This window comes from Corvus kubaryi, unplaced genomic scaffold (genome assembly GCF_017639235.1).
Source record: "Corvus kubaryi isolate FWS band 111438036 unplaced genomic scaffold, C.kubaryi_AGA036_p1.0 37384, whole genome shotgun sequence".
Classification (NCBI taxonomy): Eukaryota; Metazoa; Chordata; class Aves; order Passeriformes; family Corvidae; genus Corvus; species Corvus kubaryi.
In genome coordinates, this window is record NW_024581126.1 from 294,627 (window position 1) to 318,698 (window position 24,072).

The window sequence follows — 24,072 nt, forward strand, 5'->3', positions numbered from 1 at the left end:
ATGTCAGATTTGTAAGTGCAAAGGATTTTTCAGCCCTGCTGTCTTTGTGGGTTTTGCTGCTGAGCAGACAACAAGTCCCTTGTTCCCCAGGAATGTCACGGCAGTATGCCGGGCACAGAGAACTTCCTGGGGGCAAGGGCTGTCTGTTCTGTAGCTGCCTCCCCGCTTGTGTGCAGGTGTGTTTGGGGAAGGGAATCACATCCCCGAGTCAAGGGCCTGGATTTGCTAATGGAAGTGGTTCATTTTCCAGGACAAGAGGGTGGTGAGTGAGAAATGGGGAAGCCCCTGTCCTACAAGCCCTGGGTTCGGCCTTGGCAGTGAGGAAGACGAGGAGGAGGAGGAAGCAGATCACATGTTCACATTCAGGATGGGGAAAAGGATGCAGCTGGCTGTTACCATGGACAACAAAGCAAAGGTGAGTAGGGAAGAGGATTCCTCTTACTCTGCAGCCTCTTGACTTACAAAGGGGCTTCTGTTCTGCCTCTCACTTGAGCTTTCTCCCAGCATGCCACATCCAAAGGGAATAGTTCCCTTACTGTTTGTTTCCTCTCATTTCACAGTTCTTCAGCACAACCTCAGAGCTGCCACATGCTTCCCTCTCTGTATCTGATTGCCAGGAGTCAGCCCTCAGGCCTTGCTAACCCCCTCAGCAGCACCGTCCACCCAGCCATGTGTAGCCAGTTCTCTTTCTGAGGGATCAGTCACATCAGTGCCCTCCTGGGCCACTCTGGTGTTAAACTGTGTTGCTGTGCCTGGAAAGAGGGACTTGCTTGGTGACACTGGCGTGACTAAATGAGGCACCACCATCCTTCCTGTGACCACTGCAAGGTCCCAGCACCAGAGCTGCTGGGCTGTGCAGAAAACCACTCACATCCGATTCTCAATAACCCAAATCACAGTCAAGCAAGATGCCCCAAAGGAAAGCCTGCTGGAAAGTTGCACAAACTGGACAGAAGTCCAGGGATTTCCTTTGTTCCCATGTTCTTTTTCCTGGCACTCCTTGGATGAGTATTTTTAACACTGCCTGTGCAATCTGAGGCATGCCTCAGACATGAGATGGGCACGTCTCTCTGACTAAGCTAAAGAGCTGGTGCCAGAGTCCCAGATCTCTGTCAGGCAGGGAATGACCCAGGACAAGCCCTGTGGAGGGGAGGAGGTGACTCTGCCAGGCACTGTGGCTGTGACATCACTCTGCTCTCTCTGTCTCTGTTGGCTCTGCATGGACACTCTCCTCATATGACATCTCTCACTCTGGGAGCTGGGACACCAAGGACCAGGATTTCCAAATGTGGGACAAGCAGGCTGGGAGATCACCCAGACTGTTAAAATAGGAAACAAGGAAAGAAGACATATGTCAGCATGTTGAGCAGAATGTGCCTTCAGGTGAGGCAGCTTAGCCAGAGCAGAATGGGGAGGGACAGAGGGAACAAAGGAGGGAAGGAGTGGTAAAGGGAGGGAGGGCAAAGGGTATTATACAGAAAATCTGGTGGTCTCCCAGCCTGGATGTGTCTAGCTACCACAGCTCTGTTAAATAGCTGTTTCCTGTATTTCCTCTGAGTCTTCCTTGCCATCTGTTCAATACATGCAGGGTTTAAAGGCTTTGCCAACACACCAGCCTTCACACTGTGCCTTTTAACATCCAGTGGCCCAGGGAACGTGCACCTCCCTGTAATCAAGTGATGCTCTTTGAGGCTTCTGTTGTGCTCAAGGTGTTTGGGCACAAGGTTCTCTGTGTTGGGTCTCAGGAGGAACTTTCTCAGACAGCAAGTGATGAAATCACCTTCAAACATCCTCCCAGTGCCAGACTTCCCTGGCAAGACATATCTGTGACCCTGTTAAGTGTCTAAAGGATGAGCCACCAACACTTAAACACTGAAGAGCTCTAGGGAACAGCTATTGACTTAAGATGAATAAATGTTTGATGTACAACTTGTGGATTAATAGCTTGCTGTTACCTTCTAAACCATCTCTGGGCTTACTTTTTTAATAAAAAGTTATATTAACTAGAATGCCAAATACCTCGTACCAGTGCTCTGGGTAAGGCAGAGCCAGGCCAGTCTCCAGTTCAGGCTCTAACCTCAGCAGTACAGCCTAGGATTACTGAACCCAAAAGCACAGCTGGCCATCCCCAAGGGAATGTGTAACAAGGTTCCCACTGTGTCTGTGCATCTGGGGCTGACAGGACAGGCAGAGCAGAGACCACTCCTCTCCCCTGTATCAGGCTGACTCAAGAACTATCTCTGCTGAAACAGCAAAATCACACAGATGTGAAAGATGAATAAACAAGAGACTGAGGTTCTGCTGCTGAAAATACTCCAGTGTCTCCTAAAACATTTATCATGTGCTAGGAAGCTCGATGACTGAGAAGCCGTAAAAAAGGTCATGCTGACAGAGGCTGTGCACAGCAAGGCTCCCTCCATGCTAACATCTGCACTCCTGGCAGAGCTGAGGGAAGATGAGGCTAATGTGAGGCTTCTTGGTATCACATGTCATGGCAAAGGCCCTGACTGCAAGTCTTCTCTACAAATCAGAGGTCTGGGTGTGCTCTTTGTTTTTGAAAACAATTTCGTAGCAACAAAAAGATCCCAAGTTTCACTGAATTTTCCTTGGAGATTTTGAGTGCCTTTTTAAATCAAGACTCCAGTAAATGTGGAAGCCCAAGGTAGAAAACAGAGTAAAATGCGCCATCCTTTAGAGAGAGAAGCTGCTGAGGTTCCTTGATCCCTGGTGAAGTTGAGCAGACTTCATATGGATGAAGAGAAAAGAAAAAGATCAGAGATAATGATGAGGATGACTTATTAAGTCTCTCATTTCCTTGTAAGGCAAAAATAAAAAGGCACATGACTGACCTGAAAGATGATACTTTTAAATGAGGAAAAGTATGTCCTTTTGTACAAAAGATGTGCTCATTTTGTGGAATTGATGGCTGAGGGCACTGGCAGGACATCAGCCAGGAACAAAGATCATTAACAAAATAAGAACCAGATGTAAATCCATGTAGTGAAATCATGACACTGATACAGACAGCTGGAAATAATATCTGAGAGGGGTAAACTGCTCTTGCTTAAGGAGTTTATACATCAGTTTTCTAAAGTATTCCACCGCTGAATAAATAATTCCAGAAATACTAGCACAAAATGACTATGAAGTGATGAATTATCAAGTGCTAATACACTTCAGGGGAGTAACTGCTATGTGGGCAAGGTTGGAGAGAAAGAACCCCACTGTTCCCTTTCTCTTCTGCCTTCTAGGCTTATGCTCCAAGGTAGCCTCACATTTTACTGGGACATGTTGTGTGGGGAGGGGAAAACCTCACGTTTGTTTCAAAGATACAGATGCAAGTTTAAAATAAAACCATCCCTCAGTGTTGATGCTGCAGATCATCTGAGCAGGGTAAATCCCACCATGCCCATGTTGTGCTCAGCTAAACACACCTCTGTAATATCACAGATCCCTTAGAGTGGGGTGGCAGCTTTATAAGCCAACGGGACGGACTGTTTGGCTCATTTTCTGTTCTGCCAGCCCAAAATCCTTTGCAGTTTGGGATGGTTACTCTCTAGGAGGGCTAATGGAGGTGTCCTTAACTCAGCCTTTCCCTTCCAGGGCAAGAGGATCGTCAGCGAGAAACGCGCCGAGAGCTTCCCTGGCTCAGGCCGAGTGCCGGACCTGAGTGAGGAGGAGACGGATCACTTGGTGGCTTTCCGAAGGGGAAGGAGGATGCAGATTGCCATCACCATGGATAACAAGGAAAAGGTAAGTGCAGTGCTAGTGACTAGCCTGTAACCTATCCATGGCATCCACTTCTTCTGCTGGCATGAGGAGGGCCCAGCCACAGGATGTTGGGAGATACTGTATGTTAAATAGTGTGCAGCTTATCTCCGTATCTCTGCCTTCCATCCCTGTGAAGGAAGAAAGCCACAATCTTTTCCCTCTCCTGTGGTCCTAGCTAAAGCTAGAAGTCTCCTAAACACACTGGGTTCATAAACAGATGCTGCTTTGGGAGGGTTGATGAAAGTGCTGCCAGATATGGGGCATGAATCTCACCTCCTCTGTTACCAGCTTCTTTTTGGAGCCGCACAGCAAAGTGGGACAGAAGCAGTCTCCTCCTGACTCACTGCAAGACTTAAACATTAACAGAGCGGGGCAATACCTGCTTCTGAACCACATCCTGCTGTGCCTGGCCATCACCTGCTGAGTGAGCTGGCTGAGCTTTGTTAATCTTTGAAACATATTTCAAATACTTCTTTACAAATACCTTCCTCTTTACACACACAGAGGCATGTGCTATTTTCTTCTTTGGGAGTTTTCACAGATAAGGAAGAATGCCTGCAGCAAACAGGGTCAGCAAAGACTGTGTAGGAAAACAACACTTGGAGTGGCTACCAAACACACCCAGGAATGCTGGGAGACATCTGCAGCCCCTCTCTAGGATAGTGCCAACCATTTGCTGCTACTACCCACGCTCTTCTTCAGCTTTTCCTCCTCCCCAGCGCTTACCTAGGTTCCAAGAGCCCAGGTGCTCCTTTCTCATGGTGGCCAAGCAGTGTTTTGAATGCCATAAACCTCAAACGTGCTGCCTGATTGAGCCACTGGTAACCTCAGAAGTCTGCATGACAGACATCGCTGTTTCAGTCTAGGCATTGCCAGCACTCCGGGATGTAATGGGAATGACCTGACTGCCTGTGCTGTTCCTGCCCTTGAGCTTGTCAAATGTTCTTCTGTAATGTGCAGGCCGAGTGTGTTCTGCTCTCTGCTGGGTTTGTTTAAACGCTTGTCTCTGAGGTCATCGGGGTTAGGGCTGTACTAGGAGACAGCAGCAGGAAGAGTGCCTGGATGTTGGCTTTAGATCCTGTGCCCTCTTTTAAGTGTATGTACTGTCCTGGAAAAGGTAATCTCTCATCTGGTTTCATTATGGGATATGAAATTTGAGGCTGAGGATCCATACATGTGGTTTTGGCAATGCCTTGCTCATACCACTCTCAAAGCATCTGGGTTCAGAGTGTGTATGAGGGCAGGCCTGAGACTGCAGTGGCTAAAGCCATAGAATCTAGAAGTTTATAATCCCAGACTGGTTCAGCCTTGTTCCCTGACAGCTACTTTTGTTGTTCCTTCGTCAGGGGAAGCAGTGAATAGATCATTCCCTGGTCACTTCCCAAATGATTTTATCGACCTGTTTCATGTCTCCCTTCAGCTATCTCACATAACTTACGAGATTCCCCCTATTTAGACTTGTCTGCTAGGATAGTTCTTTATTTCTGATCATTCTCATTGTCCCCATTTGTGGAAATACTCACAGTTTTTTACCGGCTAGGCTTGCAGTTCAATGCCTTAGAAAGCCTCGGGCAGCCTAGAGAGGTAGTACGGGCAATCCAGCATTTCAGTAGCTCTAAAAGCGGCAAATGGTAGCTGCAAAGCTGATACCACCAGTAGAAGCAAAGAGGGAGAAATATAGCTTTTGGTTTCCCCAATTCTGCACTTAGAGGCTTTCAAACAGAAACACAGATGCTCGCAGAAGGAATGCAAAGCCAAAGAGGGTGGGCCCCCTTGCAGGTCCTTCTTTTATTGGGAGAAGGGGAAAGGGGAGAATGGGGGGCGGACCCGGGGTGACCGGCCAATCAGACACTGCTCAAGAGTTTGAGGTACATTTGGTTTTGCCCGCGATTGGAACAAAGGAGCACATGGCAGAGGCAAGTCCTGGCTTGTCTTGGGGAGGGGGAAGGGCGACCTCGGAGCAGGCAGCAGCACCCATTTGTGCTTTTGTTATTTTTACCATATTCTTTCAGTACAAGCAGACCAGAACTGCACATGGTATTCCAGCTGCGGGCTCTCCTGGATGTACTCAGCAACATAACAATGTTCTGGCTTGTTCTCTGTTCTTCTCCCAACAAGTTTGCATATTCTTTGCTTTTTTTTTCTAAATAATTGAGCTAACATTTTCAGAGAATTAGTCACAGTAACACCAAAATTTCATTCCTGACTGTTAATCATAGCTCAGGACTCATTACTCTGTGTGTGTATACAAGAAGGGGCATTTTTCTCTATATGAGTTATTTTGTATTACTGATACTGAATTTCATCTGTAATTTTATGATGCACGCATTCAATGTCAAGAGATCTTTTGCAGCTCTTTCTGGGCAAATTGCATTCTTTGCCCTGGATGATTTAGTATCATCAGCAAACTGTCATCCCTCTCTTCAGCTCCTTTTCCAGACCATTTATGAGCATGCTGAGCAGCACATGCTCCAGTGGCACACTCCTGCTAATCTTCTGCCATGGAAACCATTTTCTTGCCACTTTTTCTTTTCTATCCTTTAATCAGTTGTTAAAAGAGAAGCTTCATTTTAATTCCCAAATCGATCGGCTGCTGGAGAGCCTGGTGGGGTGTCAATGGTGTTGACTGGGTAGCTGTACATTAGGACCTGAGCTGGGACCCCTGATTCAAGGATTAACTTTCAGTTTTTCATTAACCCCAGCATGGTTCATCCTTTGGGCCTTTTTACCTTGTGTCCCAACTGGTTCCCTGCTCTTTTGGGGTTCCCACAAAGGCCTAGAAGAAAGAATCACATCCATCACTCCCCCTCCAGTAGCCTGGCCACTGTCAAATTTGCTTCCTCCTCTGTGCACTTGTCAAATTTATCCTATTAAAGTATTTGATGGGTGTCCTTGTTACCACACATTTTCTCTATTTTTATTCATGATGAAATTCAATAAAGAAAAAAACCCAACCAAACCAACCAACCAACCAACCAACCAAACAAACAAACAAAAAAACCAAACCAAAAAAAAACCCCAAAAAACCCAAAGAAGAAAAAGACTCCTATTCTTGGTGCCTGTGGTGCTTCTGGCTAACCCCATGCTCTCAGTCCCAGACTGCAGCACAGCTGGGGCAGGAGATGCCAAAGAGGAAATGCAAGGGAAAAAAGCTGCTGTCATGATCTCCTTTTCTGAGACAGCCCCAGTGCCATAAGTAGAACGACTCTTTCACTCTCTGTTAGCCCAGAGGGCTGAAGGGACCAAATTATCCTGTCTCCTTGCAGAGCTCATCACTCTGGTGCAGCTTCATGACCTCCAGTGCTGCTGCTGGCTTGGAGGTGCCGCATCTGGGACCCACCTCTGCCTGGCTGCCCCTAAACCTGCCTCAGGGCTCTCCTGCATGCAGGGCTGAAGACAATCCTTCATTTTTAGCCCTAAAAAGCCACTCCATGCTTTGGCAGTGTTTCAGGCTCATTAGTACATTAGAGCTGGGAGCCAGCAGCCCAGGACCAGTGGAGTACAATGGTTAATTAACAGGTTACAAATCATCTTTTAAATGGGCAGTTGATAGAGCTTCAGGGCTTTTAAATTGTCCTTTTATTAACAGAGTTTCCCAGGATGGTGTATCAGAAATGACTGTAATCAAGAGACACAAAAGCTGCTTTCAGGGACTAACACAGAGGAGTCGGACTTGGTGCTTGCAGAAGAGAGCAATCAAACCTGTGGCAGGAGAAACACTTGCTTTTACATTGCAGATGGGAGGGGAAAAGAGGCAGAGAGGGTGGCTGAAAAGTCTTGAGCTCCCTTCAGGCAGCACAATTAAGGAGGCAGATTTTTCAAAAGAGTTATAAAAAAAAATCCTCTCATGTACTAGTTTCAAAAATCCTGCCCAGTGGGGAATCTGAGCACTAGAAAAACAGCTTTAAGCTCCTACAAAAATCTCTGAGCAGAAGAAATGCCAGTTGTGGTGCTGACACGTGCCTGGAGAAGTGGGTACCAAAAGGTTTGTTTAACTCATCTGATAGTCCTTATCTTTCAAAAAAGAAGGCATTGAACTAGCCCTGAGGTGTGGAAGCCTGTCAAAGCTTCTGGAGTGCTTGGCTGGATAATGGCATCCGTACTGTCACCACTGCATGGTGACATTAGTTGGGAATCTGTCAGGAATTCAGAAAAACCCAGTGGCAGAAGGCATTTGGGATCCCAGGGCTGGTTTGAAGCCGGCTCTGCCCCACCCTGGGCCCCACCCTGGGCCGTTCTGGACTGAGAAACAGAAATCTTGGCAGAAACCTCAGGATAAACAATCATAATCTTCCTTGACTGCTTCAGGCTTTTGTGTCCTCCTCCTGCTCTCCAGGAACAGTTACACTAGTGATGATAATGTCCATGACGTTTTTCTTAATTTGGGGGGCAGAGAGGAAGAAGGAAAAGAAAAACATGTTTTGCTCCCTCTTGGCCTGGATATGTGGTAACGGGAACAGCAGCTCTGGGGCAGCAGAACAGCAGGAATTCTGCTCCTGAGCCAGTACAAGAGCCAAGCTGACTGTTCTCTGCACAGTTCAGATCTGCTCTCCTGGTACAAAAGAACTACATTTTTGTGGTCTTCTCCATTTTCCACAGTGCCTTCTGAGAAGCAAAAATAGAAGGAGACTAAGGCAAAAGGCAGCTGGCTTGGAGTGAGGGTGTAGAAGCATGGAGGGTTGTGCAGTGTCCCTGTGACCCAGGTTTGTGGTGGGCACTGATGAGCGAGCATTCCAAATGGGACAGCCACTGGGATGCAGGGCTCCGGGAGAGCAAATTTTCCAGATTTCTGTTGTTTAATCTCTCTGTAAATGCTCAGTTTGGAACTGCAGAGACTCATTCAATCTCTCACTACAGGGTTCTTCAAACAGGGCTGCCAGAGCAGGTGACTTTGAGTCCAGGAGGAGCATTTTTGGTTATATAAGTTTTCGCTGCAACATTTTGAAATAAATGCCCAGTGTCATCTTTCACCATATCCCCTTTCGCAACAGGCAGGATATGGTGAGGGGCAGCTTCTCTGTGCACAGACCCCTCTGCATTTTTCCCAGATCTTTGCTGAGAGATCCCAGGACAATATAGGTAACATTTTTCTTGTTATTTCCAAGGATCTGTTTGAACAAACCTCCATCTGTACTGAAGCTACCAGTCAGACCAGTGAAGCTGTCATGCACCAAGTGCAATGACAATCCATGAACTGTATGGCCACACTTCCCACCTGCCTCAGACTTAGCATGTGTGGGCAATCCTCCAAAAAATGTGTCCCCAGCTCATTCCCTGCATGATTCCATGAGGTCCATCCAGCAGGAGCTGCCTTAGGAGACAGAGCTGCAGGTCTCAAGACTGATATCCCAAGTTTCCCTGTAAAACTAAAGCTGTGTCTGGTGAATACGTGGAATAAAAGTCCTGTTTCCAGCCTGGGCTGGACCCTGCTATGCTGCCGCTTTCTGGAAGGGCTGAGCTGGCAGTTCGTGCTGCCACGTTCCTCTTTGTGTTTCAGTTCTGCTTGGCACTGCAAAATGGCAGCAGGACAAGCTCAGCTCCCCACATCCCCAGCCCTTTAACTGTCCAGCCAGGCAGGAAGCCTTTCCTAAAAGATCTTTATGCTCTGCAGACTGTTTTGTTAAGACCCACTGCGATCCCATCCTGGCCTCTGACATGGCTCTGTCTCTATTATTCATCCCATGTGGGGACAGAGAACCCCTGGCTTGGCCCATGTTTGGTGTCTGTAGCTCACTAAGAAACAGATGCTGATTGTCACCTCCTGCCAGGCAGGGAAATATCAACACCAGAGCAGAACTTGCCAATCTGGTAGCAGCATGGGTAAACCCCATGGGAGCAGGGATGGACCCTGGTAGAAGGATGCCATGCTTGTCAGGGATTAAAATCACTCCTAGTTTGACAGTGCTGGGTTGTAGCTGCACTTCAAATAGGTTCCCGGATCTTGTACAGTGGAATCTTAAGATGGCCCAAATCTGGAAAGGTACCTGAAACTTGGTCTGCCTTGGAAAGAAACAGGACCATGCAAGACACCACTCAAGTGCTTCCAGCCTGGGAGAAGGAGGGACCTGTGGGAATGCTTTTCTCATACACCCCTTGCTTTCTGACTCCTTTTTTTTCTACATCTGTTTGATTTGGGGTCCCAGAAGGAATCCTTCCTCCTTGCTGATTGTTTCTGAGCAGTTTTTACATGTCCTGGTCAGGATAGGTTCAGGCACTGATTCCCCTGCCAGGAATCCTTGCTTAATCCTTGAAATTATTCCTATGTTCATTCTCTTGCAGGCAGAAGAGCGGAGAACAGCAGAGAAGAGGAGATCAGACAGTGACAGAGGCCCAGAAAGTGAGCACAGCCGGAAGGTGAGTGGGGCCCAGGTCCCTTTGTGGGGACCCTTGTCTTGGAAGAGGAAACCAGTAGAATGTGCTTCCCCACCACAGCCCTAAAGAAAGATGACCTTTGAGGTCTCTTTGGACCCAAACCATCCTGTAGTTCTGTGAAGCAGCATTGTGCTCTGACATGGCTCCCACTGTTCATCCCTCTCATCATCCAAAGCTTTGCTGAGCAGCTGCACACCTGCAGCAAGCAGCATTGGAAAGGTGACAAGGGCCTACTTCCACACCTTGTCGTGGCTGCTCGAGCCCTTCACACAGGCATAGGGATGTTAGGAAGGGTAACATGCTCACTCCTATGGCAGCACAGCCTTGGCTGGTTCCTCTCCCAAAAACCATTTCCTTGTGGATTGAAAAGCTCAGGCTGTATTAGCTACAGCTCCTCACTTCAGCAGGAGCTGAGTGGGATGGAGGTAAATTAAAGCACAAGCCTTCCCACTGACTGTTTAATGCAAAGCCTGGAGACATGCTGGCTCCCTCGAGCCTGCAGATGCTTTAATTAATGGAGCACAAATAGAATAACCCCACCTCAGTGTGATTCATTAGGAGGACACAGATGGGCTCTTAGACACTAATTCCAGCTGAGCCCCCCAGAGCAGGAAGGGGGAGCACAATAGCCTGTGGTCCAGCTAACCACAGCTACGCTGTAATTGAGGTGAGGGACCAGCTCCTCCTGCTCTGTGGGCCCCCAGCCGCTTTTGCCTCTCCCCACAAGAGAGCACAGGCATCAGCCTCAGTCCTTCCCTTGCTTTTGGCTTTATGGATGCATCGGGATCCATCCTGGCAGGACCCACTGTGCCTTACCATGGGGCTGGAAACAGAGGGGAGCACTACCAGGCTGTGCCCCAGCTGAGGGACAGTACCTTTCTGTGGACCTCACCTCTGTCTCCTTGGGGACATGGTGTCAGGTCCCCAGCTCCTGCCAGCTGAGGAATGGAGGAGCAATTGGTGCCACCCCAGCTCTGGCCCACGCAGATGGGTCACCTTGGTAACAGGGCTTTCAGTCCCTCCTTCCTGCTGCTTCTCTTATCGCAGTGCAAGGCTGAGGAGTTAATTCCTCTTTGGGGAAGGTGTGAGGGTGGCTGGTGTGGAAGGACACGTGCATGAGGTGATGAATTACCCGCTGGTAATTAGCACCCCAGGACTCAGTTCTGCACTATTATTCCCTACACACTGTTGCTTGACAACACACCACAGCCTGCCGGCTCCTGCTTCCACCTCATCCATTAACCTGACAGCTGGGCTACTTCCCCCCACATGCTCCATCAGCTCTGAACTGTCTTTCCATTAAGCTTTAAATTTTTGAGCAATGTCAGCCCTTAACCAGTCTGTCATGAGGAGCGATAAACCAAGAGCCTGACAGCAGTGAAGGTAAAGAGCCCCTTTGCTCTGGGAATCCTGCTCTTGGGCACAGGGTTGACCCCAGCTCTGTGACTGTGGGCTCCCGTGGATGCCTGGTGGTCAGAGAAGGCTGGCTTCCTTCCCTGCCTTCTCACTGTGAAGGATTTCACAGGCATAACTTTGATTTAAGTATTGCAAAGTCTTCAGGTTGGGGGACTCATCATTCAAACCCTGCTGAGAGATGTTGCAAGCACTCCAGGAACTGACTCTATGCCATAAGTAAAGGTTCCTGCCTCAGTTTTCCTCTCTGTAGAGCCAAACAGCCCCAGTGTATTTAGGCTCTGGGTAAAGCAGAGTCCTGGTGTGCGCACATCACTTCAGAGAAAGAAGCTGACCTTGTCCCAAGTTGTTTTCAAATATTGCTGAGCATTTGTAGTGCTGACAGTGTAAAGTACCCTGAATGCAGCTGTTTCCGACAGTTTTATTAACCAGAAGCTCTTTTCCCTCCACTAGGATGGTGGGAAGCCAGTCCAGAAGAGCCCTGGAGACCTGAGTTTCCCCATGACTGGCCGGGAGCGCTCGGAGTACATCCGCTGGAAGAGGGAACGAGACCAGATTGACCTGGAGCGCCTGGCACGTCACAAGAATGCCAAGGGCGAGTGGCGACGGGCTTGGGATGTGGAGAAGTCGGAGCACATGTAGGTCCTTCCTTGTCCAAGGGTGCTTTGCCTGCAGCAGGTCTAAAGCCAGTGGTGGGATCCTGTGCAGATACTTATCAATCCCATGCTGTCATGTGCCTGACCAAATCCACACTGCTGCCTCTTCCTCTCCTGACCATGCCCTTAAGTGGGATCTGGTATCAGAGTGATTCTTATGTTTTCTTCCTCATATGAGCTCTCCTGAGAGGGGATACCACGTGCTGACAAAGACTGCCTGCCAGGATATAGACTGTGGGAGGGAGGGGAGTATGAACCAAGCCTCAGTCTGCATCTGGAGGATCCTCTCCATTTCCACATGAACAAATCCAATGGCAGGAGGGTACAGGTGCTCTTCCAGAAACATGGATGGACAAACTTGCATTGCTAGTCCACAGGTTCTCTCACTGGCCCCGCTTGTTTGTCCTTTTCAAGCACAGGAGAGCCCAGCATGCCTAAATCCACCCCACCCCATAAACTGTGTCTGTTTGGGCACTGTGGGGCAAGGGGGTCACAACAAAAGGCCACCTGTGTCATATGGGGGCAATACTGGGAACAGCAATGTGGGACAGCTGGGAATGGAGCTGGACATGTCCCTGCCTTAATCACTGTCCCTCTGACTGTCCCTCAGCTGGTTCAGCTGAGTCACACCAGCTAGAGAGCTTTGGAGGATAACTTGGCACCTGCAGCAGGATAAGCTTCTAGTAGGGAGTGGAGCTAGGGAATGTTACAAAGGTTTGGTGATAGAACAGTTTGTACAGGACAGGTAGGTGGGACAATCTTTTGGCTGAGAAATGGGACCAAACACATCCATTTTCAGTTGCTGAGACCCCAATAATTAGGGGTGAATTGACTTAAGTAGGTGCTGAGTATTGATGGCAAGACAGCCCTGAGCCCTACTGTTTTTCCAAAACTCCATTTTTAAGAGAAAAAGCCATAATATAAAACAAGCAGGACTAGAAACCAACCAAATGAGTCTGGTTTGAGATGGCAAGTCCTGAAGCTACTTCAGATTGTGCTTGGAAGCTTGGGAAGCTGCATTTGAGTGTAGTACAGCTACACTACATCTATAGGATGTTCATAGAATTTAATACTGGTACTGTTGTAAAGGTTTTAGAGGTTCTTCTTTGGGGTAGAACTGCCTCACAGCCTCAGTTAGCACATGCAGCTTCAGCTGCTGCTGAGAAACCCGCACAGGTTTGCCTGTGGGCAGGTGCAGAAGGGCCAAAGGCCGGAGCTTGCGTCGTGCCAAGGGCTCCTGCCCACGCTTTGCACACTGAAGGAGGATGGTCAGGTCTGACAATGCCTGTTTTTAACCTGCAGGTTTGAAGAGGACTTTGTTAAGGATGGGGAGCCAGCCTTGGATAATCCCAGCAATAAGAAAGGTTGGCAAGGGACACCTAGACTCTGTCCTGACGCTAGTGAACGCTGATCGTGCGCATCCCAGTGCCGCAGCAGCTGCCGTGGCTGTCAGCTGTGAAGCTCTGCTTTCCTGGGCAAACGCCTCTGAGCTGGGGGCTCAGCCCTCCTTGCTGGGCAGAGGGCTCAGGGGATGGGACTTGAGCAGCTGGGTGCTAGAGCTTTGGACCTTCCCAGGGAGAGCAGTGGCTTCTGTAACCTGGTACAACACAGTGTGGAGGCTCAGCCCTGCCTCCTTTCCCACACACTGGTTTAAGAGGCAATCCTATTCTAGAGCACATAATTTCTGATCCCTATGGCACATGCTGGCTTCTTTACTAGCATAAGTCCATCCTGACTCCTGTTTCTCAGGAGATGGACTGGCAAAACAAAGCTTTCCCTTATGACACCCTATTTGAACATCAGGCTTCTTGCTGCCTGTCCATTACAGACCCTAACTCACTTTGGTGCATCCTTTCTTGTGTCCTTGCAGGGGGAAGGAATGCAAGGAAATTCCAGCACAGGTCCTTTCCTCCCGATGGGAGAGGTGAGTAAACCACAGGATTTTGTTGTGTCACCCCACTAAATGCCAGCACCTCTGATATCCCTCAGGGAGAGGGTTCTTTACAGACACTTGCAGATTTGGAGAGCCTTTTGGAACATACCACATGGCTGCTTTCATAGCTGTGTGCAGAGGAGAAGTCTTCCAAGAACAGCACAAGTGAAACTGTATCCAAGGAATAAGATTTAAAGTTAGAATTGGAATTTGGAATTTAAAAAAACATACAAGAAACACCCTAAATTCTTTATTTGTCTTTATTACTTTAGAAAATATATGTGCAGTATGCATGCAGCTTCAGAGGCTTTCCACCTCAGAGGGCCTTTCCAAGGGTACAAGGGTGTTGGCCTGTTCAGTGGTCCATCAGCTGCTTCTGCCTGCTTTTGCATGGCATTTCCAACCTGTTTTCTAGGTGGAGGACATCATGGAGTGAATGTGAGCGACCCTGGTCCGAAAACAGTGCCTGTTGTGAGCAGCCGAGCCAAGGGGAAGGACAGACTGACAGGCAGAGCCAGAAGGTGAGGAGCTGGCAGCACTGCCATGGTGTGCACGTCCACATCTCCCTCCCTGCCTAATTATGAAGATGCAACCTGTGCCAGGGCCTCACCACCATCACAGGGAAGCATATCCCACCTAACACTGCTCTCTGTCAGTGGGAAGTCATTGGCCCTGGTCCTGTCACTCCAGGTCCTTGTAAATAGTCTCTCTGTATTCCAAGATACTTCAAAGTAATTTTAGCCTTCAGTTTCTGCCTCTGTGTCTGCTGTCGTGGAGAGCTGGGACACTTGGGCACTGTCAGGCAAGCAGGACCAGACTGTGGCAGGCATCAGCACAAGCAAACTGTATCTTCTTAGTCTGACTCAACTGTCTGTTCTGGCAATTGGAGTTTATGTGTTCATCACAATTAGAATTACAACAACCAGTTCATTAAGACTTACTGGTCTCAAATGAGTGTCTCTGGATGGGCCTGGACAAGTGGCTCAGACAAAAAATACATGGCCCTGGTAGGAATCCCTATCCAGGTGTCAGGCAGGGACACTGGCTTTGTAAGAACTTCAAGGCCTAAATTCTGATTACTTTTTCTTGACAGATGGGATGCAAAAGAAGGTGAGGACATGTCTCTTCTGAAGGATGACCTTGATGGCCAGGTGAGTTCCTGAGTTGCAGGCTGGCAGCTGAGTTTTCTAAACACATGCACTATCAGGAAAATTGGAATCTCTAATCCATTCCAGAGCTGGAAGACCTCTGTTTTTGGGTAACTGTACCCATCACTAACACTCCTCACATGGCCTGGTGTGACAGCAGCTTCACTTCTTACACTGACCCTCTGTCAGCACAACTACCCCACCTATTCTGGTCCCTGAACACTTCTTCACCTACATCCTTTTACATCCTTTTCCCTCAAGTTTTCAGAACCATCACAGATAAGAAATACAATATACTGGTATTTTAATAAGCTGAACTTAATATGTCCTTTGTTTCTCAGAGGAGCCTTGGCATGGACAGACGGAAGAGCAGAGGTGACGAGGGGGTGGAAGAGAACAGCACAGCTGAGCTGGAGGAAAAGGGGAAACAGTCAAGCCCCCAGGATCATGGGGCCTCCTCACAGCGGCTGCGAGGCGGGAAGGTCCAGCCTGCCCACAACGGCCAGAAGGAGGAGCGGAGGGGAGTGAGGGGCTGCAGCACAGAGGTATCTGTGGCCAGTGCCGGGGACTCGGAGCCAGGGCCCAAGCCAAGCAAGGAAAGTGTTGGGGAAGATGCCAATGGGAAGCCTGGCACTGCTGACATCTCCCAGGAGAAGGAGAGCACTGACAGCACTGCTTCACAGCGCAGCCTTCCGAGCACTGTGCAAGCCACCAGGCCTGGCAGCGAGGAGACTTTGTCACAGCCCATGAGAGTGAATGTAGATGGAGCTGGATTGGAGAAACAGCCAACTTCGGAACAGGAGTCCTCTGAGAACTCTTCCAACAGCCATGGAGGAAAGCTTGACACAGCAGCAGGAGACAGACTTGATGCAGGTCAAGGACAGCTGGTGAGCAAAGGAGGGGAAGAAGTGACCCAAACCACTGCTCTTGAGGGACAGGTACTTGCACTGAAAGGAAGTGAAGATGCTGAAGGCACTGAACACCATGAGCCTTTGTCCCCAGGGAAAGACAGCTCTGACAAGACTGTTGTGCCTGAGCAGGACACGGCAAAATCCCAGTCCAGGGAAGGGGACCAGTCTGAGGACTGCAAGGACAAGAACAGTGGGGACACTCTCAACTAGCAGAGATTGTACCGGCTTGCTGGAGACATAAGGTGAGTCATCTCATTAATGCTCTCAGCCATAGTACAGGGCCACAACTCCGTTTTCTGTGGTACAATGGCATCATACCAGATAACTGTTCAGAAATGTTTATTAGTAGTGCTATGGATCTCTAAGGTAATTAAATCTGTGCATCATCCCAAAGGCCTGTCCTGGAGTGGGTGGGGAAGGAATGGAAAGACAGGCAGGAAAATTTGGACAGAAAACCAGGCTGCTGAGGTTGGTTGATGATACACATTAGTTAGGGCACATGCTGAACTATTCCAGGGAAATGATGACCTTAGAAAGCATGGGAGGAATAACCTCAGTGGGATGAGTTTATTTCTGCCTCTGGTCAGTGTGGTCCTTCCCCAAAACACTTGCAAAGCCACAGGGGCCCACCTTGTGGGCAGAGCTTAGGAGAAGGTTGATTGTATGTGGGATTCTCTTCCCAGTACAAGGTCTGTGAGTGCTATGCTTTGAATTACAGATGGTAACACTAATGTGCAAGGCAGTGTAGAAATACACAGGGCGAGATGATTCCTGGTGCAAAGGCCCACAAACCAAACAGAATGGAGGGAGAACAGAGCCGGTTATGGAGCAATGCTCCAGGTTTTACACAAACAAACAATTTTCTTCCATCAAGGCAAATGCAAAGCCAGGAGAAGGAACAAAGGATGACAAGCACATAGGTAAGGTAGAAATTAGGAGGAAGGGAAAAGGAGAGAGGGTGGGGGGCTCTTTGCAAGGTGCGTTTTTGCCAGCAATGTCCCACAGAGCAGGACATCACGCTAAACAGAGATGAGTGTTTCCAGAACACTGTCCAGCTTGCCTAACACAGGAGTGGCTCTCAGGGTACTCCGGCCTCTCTCCTTCACAGATGCAGCAGCTCTGTTCCATAAGTAGGCACTTGAGGCAATGAGCTGCTCAGAGCCAGGCAGGCAGATCCCCCCACCAAGTTTCTTTCCCGGATTCCAGAAACTTTTCTGCAGACCCTACACAGCAACGTGTCCCCTGGTGTTGCTCAGTATTCCTCCCAGAGGTACAAATGAGCTTAGGGATGAAGTGGCTAAGCTGCCAACAAAGACTTTCCCTATAATCCAATCCACACAAAAGGCAGGGAGAAGTGCAAGCATCATAGTGATTTCAAAAAGACAAAACGTCAAGAACCAGCAGGAGCTGGTTCTATGCTTGAACTAAAATTCCTTCAAGTGAGGGAAACTAATTTGAACAGCATTTAGGAGAATGTTATGAAACACCTGTATGGAGATAGTGGGAGATTACTGTCCAGCCACGCCTCTCCAATCTACCAAAATTCCCACCAAATTAGAGGACGAAGGAATTAATGACTACTTTGTTCACTCAGGATAACTTTAATTAGACACCAGCTAAGAGGAAAGAATAAATTAGAGTAGTCCATTTTCATCTCAGTGATGGAGATTCCTATGGTTTGGTAATAAGGCCTTGAGTCCACTTCAGAGCTCAGTAGGTATCTGTTAACAGCTGGAAACATCTGTACTCAGTGATAACGATGTGCTGGCCCCCTGCCCTGCTCGGGGGCTCCATGGGGCCCGTGTCCCACTCACATTAAATGCAGATCTCACATCCCTTCCTGCATAACCACAGCCCTGGGCAGCCACCACGTGGGTTTCACAGCTTCCCCTCCCAATGTCTATTTATGGCACTAAAAATCTCCAGCACCTTCAAATCAGTGGGAGATGCTGTGCAGAGAGTGTGGTAGGGCTTTCATCCTTCGCTTCAAATAACAAGGAATAAATATTTACTTGAAGTGCAGGACTGGAATCCCTGGAGAATGTCCAACAAGTCCCAGAGAAGTAAACGATACACAAAAACCACAGAAGCTTTTCCCTGAATTCTCTTGAGAAAATTAATCTCAACATCTTTAGAGAAAATGCAGCTGGGGGTAGATTTCCAGAGCAGCTCCAGGGATCTGACCTTGCAGCACTGGCTGACGTAAACAGGAGTGGGGCAGGCAGGGCCTGAGTGCTGCAGGACGGAGGGGGTCAGCAGAGGTCAGCTCTGATGCAAACCAGTGCCCAAGGTTGGTGCAGGAAGCCGCACAAGCAGAAACCAGCACTTCCCAAAACAGTTACGGAGCTGCGGAAGAACAACCAGCTTCCTCGAGGTTCAGGAGACAGGAAGATACCATCTGCTGGTATGTTTGGGGAGTTGGCCTAGGACTGGCAGGGTCAAGGGCTTGTCTTGAATAGCATCGACTTCCCTGGTCCTTCCTGCAGCCCATACCACCCTCTGGAGCCCACTGTCATGCCATGGGCATTTCAAATTCCCAGAACACCTCTGAGTACCACCTAAGTGAAGAGCTTTAGTCTTCATGGAGAGTCAGGGGATGGGACTTGACACAACTGTCTCCATACCTCTGGAGTGATGGCACAACATAGGAGGACAGTGTTAACACTGGAAAACACAGGGATTCTGTGAGAATGGTGCAAGAGACTAAGGACACACAGGGAAGGACTCCAGGGCTGTTGAGGGAATGTTGTTTAGTCTAGGAAAATGAAGGCAGAAAGCAGTGGAATTGTGATCTCTGTAGATATGTGGGTAGTGAACACCAGCAAAGGGGAAGAAACATCCAAGCCAGAACACAATGCTGGGGCGGGGACCAATATCTTGGAGAAGCCCAGAAATAAATATGGGAAAATTAGGAAAAGGTGGCTACCTGTCAGAGCACTTGGAAGCTCACTACAGCTGAATCTTGAGGGGCACTTCTTGGAGCTTTACACGTCTAAACATAACTCAGGGCTTTGATGGGCAAACTGCTGCCATTTCAAACACCAGGAACAGAGCTGCTCTCGTTGTTCCTGGTTGTTCTGGGATAGCCGTTGTTCCTGCTATCCCAGACCTTCATCAGCTATGTTCAGCTGCAGCTTCAGGGAGTTCTGCACATCCCCCCATCACGTGGGGCCTAACCAGTAGGTCCCACAAGGGCTTGGTGTTGGCTTGGCTGTGAAGGCCATCCCAGTGACATCTCCCAGCCAGCCAGGCTGTGAGGTGTGAGACAGACAGCAGAGATCTGCGTCAGTCCTCTCCTGTGACACTGACACACAGAGGGAGTTCTGCCACCACAGAATTCCCACTCTGCTGGCAAAGCCCAGGCAGCACCCAGCGGCACTGTGGTCCTGAGCCCCAGCTCACAACCAGCCCAGAGCTGTTCAATCTCCCATTGGCCCTGGAGTTACATACGGGAAAGAGGATACGGTGGGAAATGTGAGAAAGGCTAATCACTCTGGCTAATTACCAAGAGAAGTAATGACTTTAAAGCCCACCAGTGTCTTGGCTGTAAAGACTCATTCATGCATGGGGAGAAGGTGTCTGTATTGAAAGGATAATACTGCAAAGTGGGGAAGGGAATTGTCTCCCAGCACTGAAACACAGTCAGAGCCTTCTGAAAGCATCAGTGATCAAATAGATTCACAATAGGGAGAGCTCGTGCTGCAGTCAGTCACACTCATAAACCAGATTATGTTACAATATCTGGACCACCAAGTGTGACTGACAGTCTGCTTCTGGCCCTTCCCAGGCCCATTAAATCCCAGTGTGCTGCCACAGCACTGAGCACCCCTCGGCAGCAGGACATAGCCAGCCCTCACTGCTGCACACAGACAGGAGAAAGAATTAAGTCTCCAGCAACAATCTCATCTCAGCTGTCCATAGCATCAGTTGTATCAGCACCTCGGGTTTGATTTCAATGCAGTTCCTTATTAAATATCTGTGGCTGTGTCTTTCGATGATTCCTTGAGAGGTTTCTCTTTTTTTATGCAAGCCAAGCTTCTTGTGGTCTCTCCTGCCTTTGCAGGATTTAATATCTTTTTTTTTTAAATCCCCCTCCCTGACTTTTCTTGGGAGCTTTGGGTGCTGAAATCTGCATCAGCAAAAAGCAGATCTATGGATTTGAACATGGATGCAGGAAAATGCCAGCTCAGCAATTCTGAGCAGCACCCAAGCATCTGGCAACTAGAAAAAAACAAAAAAGCCTGCCTTTCCCAATTAAAATCAGCATGTCTGGGTCTGGAAGCAGCTTTAGGACAGCAGGCTCCACTCACAGGATAGTTTTGCATTAGGAAAAGCTGATTCACCCTCTGCCCTTGGGGTTCCCAAGTGCTGCATCCCCAGGCTGGGTTCACCCACAAGGATCACAAAGCCCTGCCTGAAATCAGCCCCTTCTCTTGGTGCTCCAGGTGCTGAACCAGCACACACAAGAACACGTCAGAATTGTTGTTCCTGAGGTATAAGGAAAGAGTAAAGTTGATGTATCCATCGCAATGAAGGACTGAGAGTGTTTAATCCAGACTGGAAGAGTCAGCTCATCCCCTGGGCTGCAGAGCCCCCACTGCTCCTGTCAGATTTGGCAGCAGGTATCTGGGTTATGCCCCAGTGGTGCCTCCCAAGCAGCCCCAGCCATGCAGGAAGGGCAGGGTGGAACTCAGCAGACATTTTAATTTACAGCTCAGCAGTTCCCTGGAGACCGATAATCCCGTGGCTGTCTCTGCTCTCGTTTTGCAGGATAACGTGCTGGAGGCGGTGGAGAAGAGGAGCGCAAGCTTGTCCTCACTCTTTTACCTTCTATGAAATCAGCTTTCAGCACCTGGCCAGTGCCCTTCAGCACTATTCATAACACATGGGGTCCCCATCACCACCCTCACCCACAGTTCTGGCATCCCCCTTCCCTATGTCAAAGGACAGGGAAGGCTGCACACACTCCCACCCTACAGAGAACATCCCTTATCTATTTGTTTGGCATATATTGCAGCTGCGTGGCAAGCCAAGGAGATGTCTACTGGATGCACTTTATTTTATTTAATGACTAATTCTGTTTAAAGTTATGGCTTGGGTTTCTGGGCACGCCCCCCTTTTTTTCCCCAAAAGCGGGAGGGGCCTGCACACGCCAGGGGCTGTGCCAGCAACTGGAACAGCAGGAAGAGGTGACTGGCAAAGCAGAGGGGTGAGGTGTTAGGGTGTAGTTCAGTAGGTGGGTGAAGAAGTAGTGTTCAGAGCTCTTGTACTAAAGGTTTGCACGTGGTTGAAGTGTTGGCAGAGGTGTATGGTAGTGGCAGGGGCCATGGGGCATGAGCAGGATGGATGGATGGATGGATGGATGAATGGAGCACTTCTGACAAGCACAGATCAACCCCAGCACCTCCTCCTTGAAGAGCCTCCAGCTCTCCTCCCCTCTTAGAGGCTGAGGAGCACATCAGGACAGTGCTTTGTGCCAAGGAAGGTGCCTGCTCCGGTGACCAGGTGTGTGCATAGCTCAGAAAACTCTGTGCCCCCTTCCCAAGGGTTAACTGGGCATCCCTGCAGCACGGCAAGGAGGGGGACAGCACAATAATCTTCCTCCTCCACCACACTGCCCAAAGCAGTTGGCAGCAGGACCCAGGCCAAACTGGAGCTGGAGGTCCAAGACTTTGTATCAAACATTTTCACCTTCCTGGTTGTGCCTTCCATAGCTTTGTGCTTGAATAAGAGGGCAGAAATCCTCTCTAAGCTGCCCTGCACACCTTCTGACCTGGCCTTAAAGATACCTTTCAAATGAAGGATCTGGAGGAGCATTTACAAGCACAAACATGCAGGAATTCCAGCTGCTTGGCTTTCCAATTACAGCAAGCTAGGACCTAGCTGGAATACAGCTACCAGTTATGGAGAAGGCACAAGGAATAACACAACATAATTTCTGACTTCTGAATGACAGAGCAGAGTGGGCATCACCCTCACTTCGAGATGCTGCTCTAAAACTTGATGCCAGAGTAAACATCCCTGGGACAGGTTTGTGTGGAGACTGCCTGGAATGTCCTGCAGGACGTTGGCTGACCAGGCTGGCAGACTGCCCTGGAGATCAGGTTGGCACGTGTTGACTGAAATACTCTACGCTGCTTTAATAAACTAATATTTGCACAGACAAACATTTGGTTTTCCATGTGACTTAGACCCGTGACACCTATCATGAAGCAAGAGCCTGGGAATTTCCTCCCTGTGCCAAATTCAGGAGACTTTACTGGCATCACACCAGGTATTATCAAGAAACAGAGTGTTCAGCTTTTGTGTTTTATCAGTAGAAACATCTCCACCCCACCAAAGCCCACACTGGGTTTATTTGGACTTACCCAACAGATAAAAGAACAGATAAATAGAAGATTGTAAAACTGCTCCAGGTCCTGGAGCTTCTCCATCACTGTTAAAGGCTGATTTTCCTTATCTGACTGGCTCAAAAACCTGCTTACAATTGTTTAGTTTTTTAATTTATTATTATTTTGTACATCAGGTCTCTGACCTCACTCTTGGTCCAGTCAGACTGAGTCATTACCAGCATTTCCCAGGAGCCAGCTTGCCTCATGGTCCATGGAACACACAGTTTCAGCTCAAGAGCTGTTGCCCCCCAGGAGCAATTGGACACGTGGCCAGGCAGGAATTTTACAATGCCCTGGTCCAGCACTGTGTTGAAGAGATAAAAAACCTTACTGCTCTAGACTCCATTCTGAAAGGAAAACCATCCTTTGGTTTTCCAAAACCAATGGTCCTCCATTCCCTCCTTTTTTCCTTTCTTCCAAGTGACTTTGCAGGTAATGATGCCCAGGAAGGACTGAGTCTGATCCAGGCTCCGAGGATGGGACTGGACAGGTTGTGCCTGTTCTAAGTGTATTTTTTCCTGCTCATTAACACTTTGCTTGATGCACTTTGTTTGGTTGTGATTTTTCAGACAACTGTGGCTTAGCTGTTTCTTCTTTATGGTGAGAGGAAAAACTGAAAAGTTGACAAATCTGATGTAGAGGGATTATTTATATGAAATAAAAGTTGGAATGAGGAAAAACCTCCTGTTTCTTACTGTTTCTCAGTTCCACATGTAGAGTTTTCCAAATTGAATCAGTAATCTCTGCTTTTTAGAGCAACAGGTCCAGTTCAGAGCACTGATTCCTTTGGGAAGCACTGAACTCCTGGGCTAGCTCAGCTTCCTCACCACAAAAGCTCCCTGCCACAATGCCAGGAAGATGAGGATCACTTTTTCACTGAGGCATCAATGTAATGGCAGCTCGCAGAGTTCAGTCACCTGCCTACACAGGTACCTGTTCCTTCCCAGCAGTGGCTGGAAGCTCAGGGAGTTGGTGGAAGTCCTTCCAGCTTTTCCAGACACCTGGGAAGCAGCAGCACTCCGAGGCAGAATGCTTTTTCCTTCAAACTGACTTGCCACTAGACACTGTTCTTTTCCTTAAAAATTTACAATCAATTTCAAGACAGCAACTCTGTAGCTAAAACTATCAGAATTGATCCCAGACTAGTGAGTCAGCTCTTGCATAAAGAAGTTAATTTAAAAAACTTCAAGCCAAGGACAAAAATACCTCTGGATAAAGTTGGAGATACTGGTTTCCAAGGCAATTACTGAAGGAGGCAATAACACTAAATCCTGTAAGCAGTTCAGCTCTCCATTCCTACCTCAACAAGTCCAATACCTGCAGCAGGAGCATACACACAGGCCACTAACCAGTAAAGCCCAATACAGAGTCTCTAGACATAAAAATAACAGAAAATTTCACTGGTTTTCCACACCAATCTCCCTCCAGATAAACTGGTTGTAAGTGGCAGAGGACACTGGCACTTAGCCATCAATT

General features: G+C 48.5%; 1 protein-coding gene across 4 annotated transcripts in view; it reads left to right on the top strand.

Moving 5' to 3' along the window:
* CCDC9B (coiled-coil domain containing 9B) overlaps nt 1–23,276 on the top strand; it is a 32,980-nt gene extending 9,704 nt beyond the window's left edge. For all 4 annotated transcript variants that reach the window (XM_042035489.1, XM_042035490.1, XM_042035491.1 and 1 more), the window contains 10 exons: nt 251–415; nt 3,604–3,753; nt 10,051–10,125; nt 12,010–12,194; nt 13,515–13,576; nt 14,083–14,136; nt 14,561–14,666; nt 15,239–15,296; nt 15,635–16,446; nt 20,975–23,276. In XM_042035489.1, the coding sequence (XP_041891423.1) occupies nt 251–415; nt 3,604–3,753; nt 10,051–10,125; nt 12,010–12,194; nt 13,515–13,576; nt 14,083–14,136; nt 14,561–14,666; nt 15,239–15,296; nt 15,635–16,414 (1,635 nt within the window). In that variant the 3' untranslated portion in view covers nt 16,415–16,446; nt 20,975–23,276. The remainder of the gene's footprint in view (nt 1–250; nt 416–3,603; nt 3,754–10,050; nt 10,126–12,009; nt 12,195–13,514; nt 13,577–14,082; nt 14,137–14,560; nt 14,667–15,238; nt 15,297–15,634; nt 16,447–20,974) is intronic.
* The last annotated feature ends 796 nt before the right edge of the window (nt 23,277–24,072 follow it).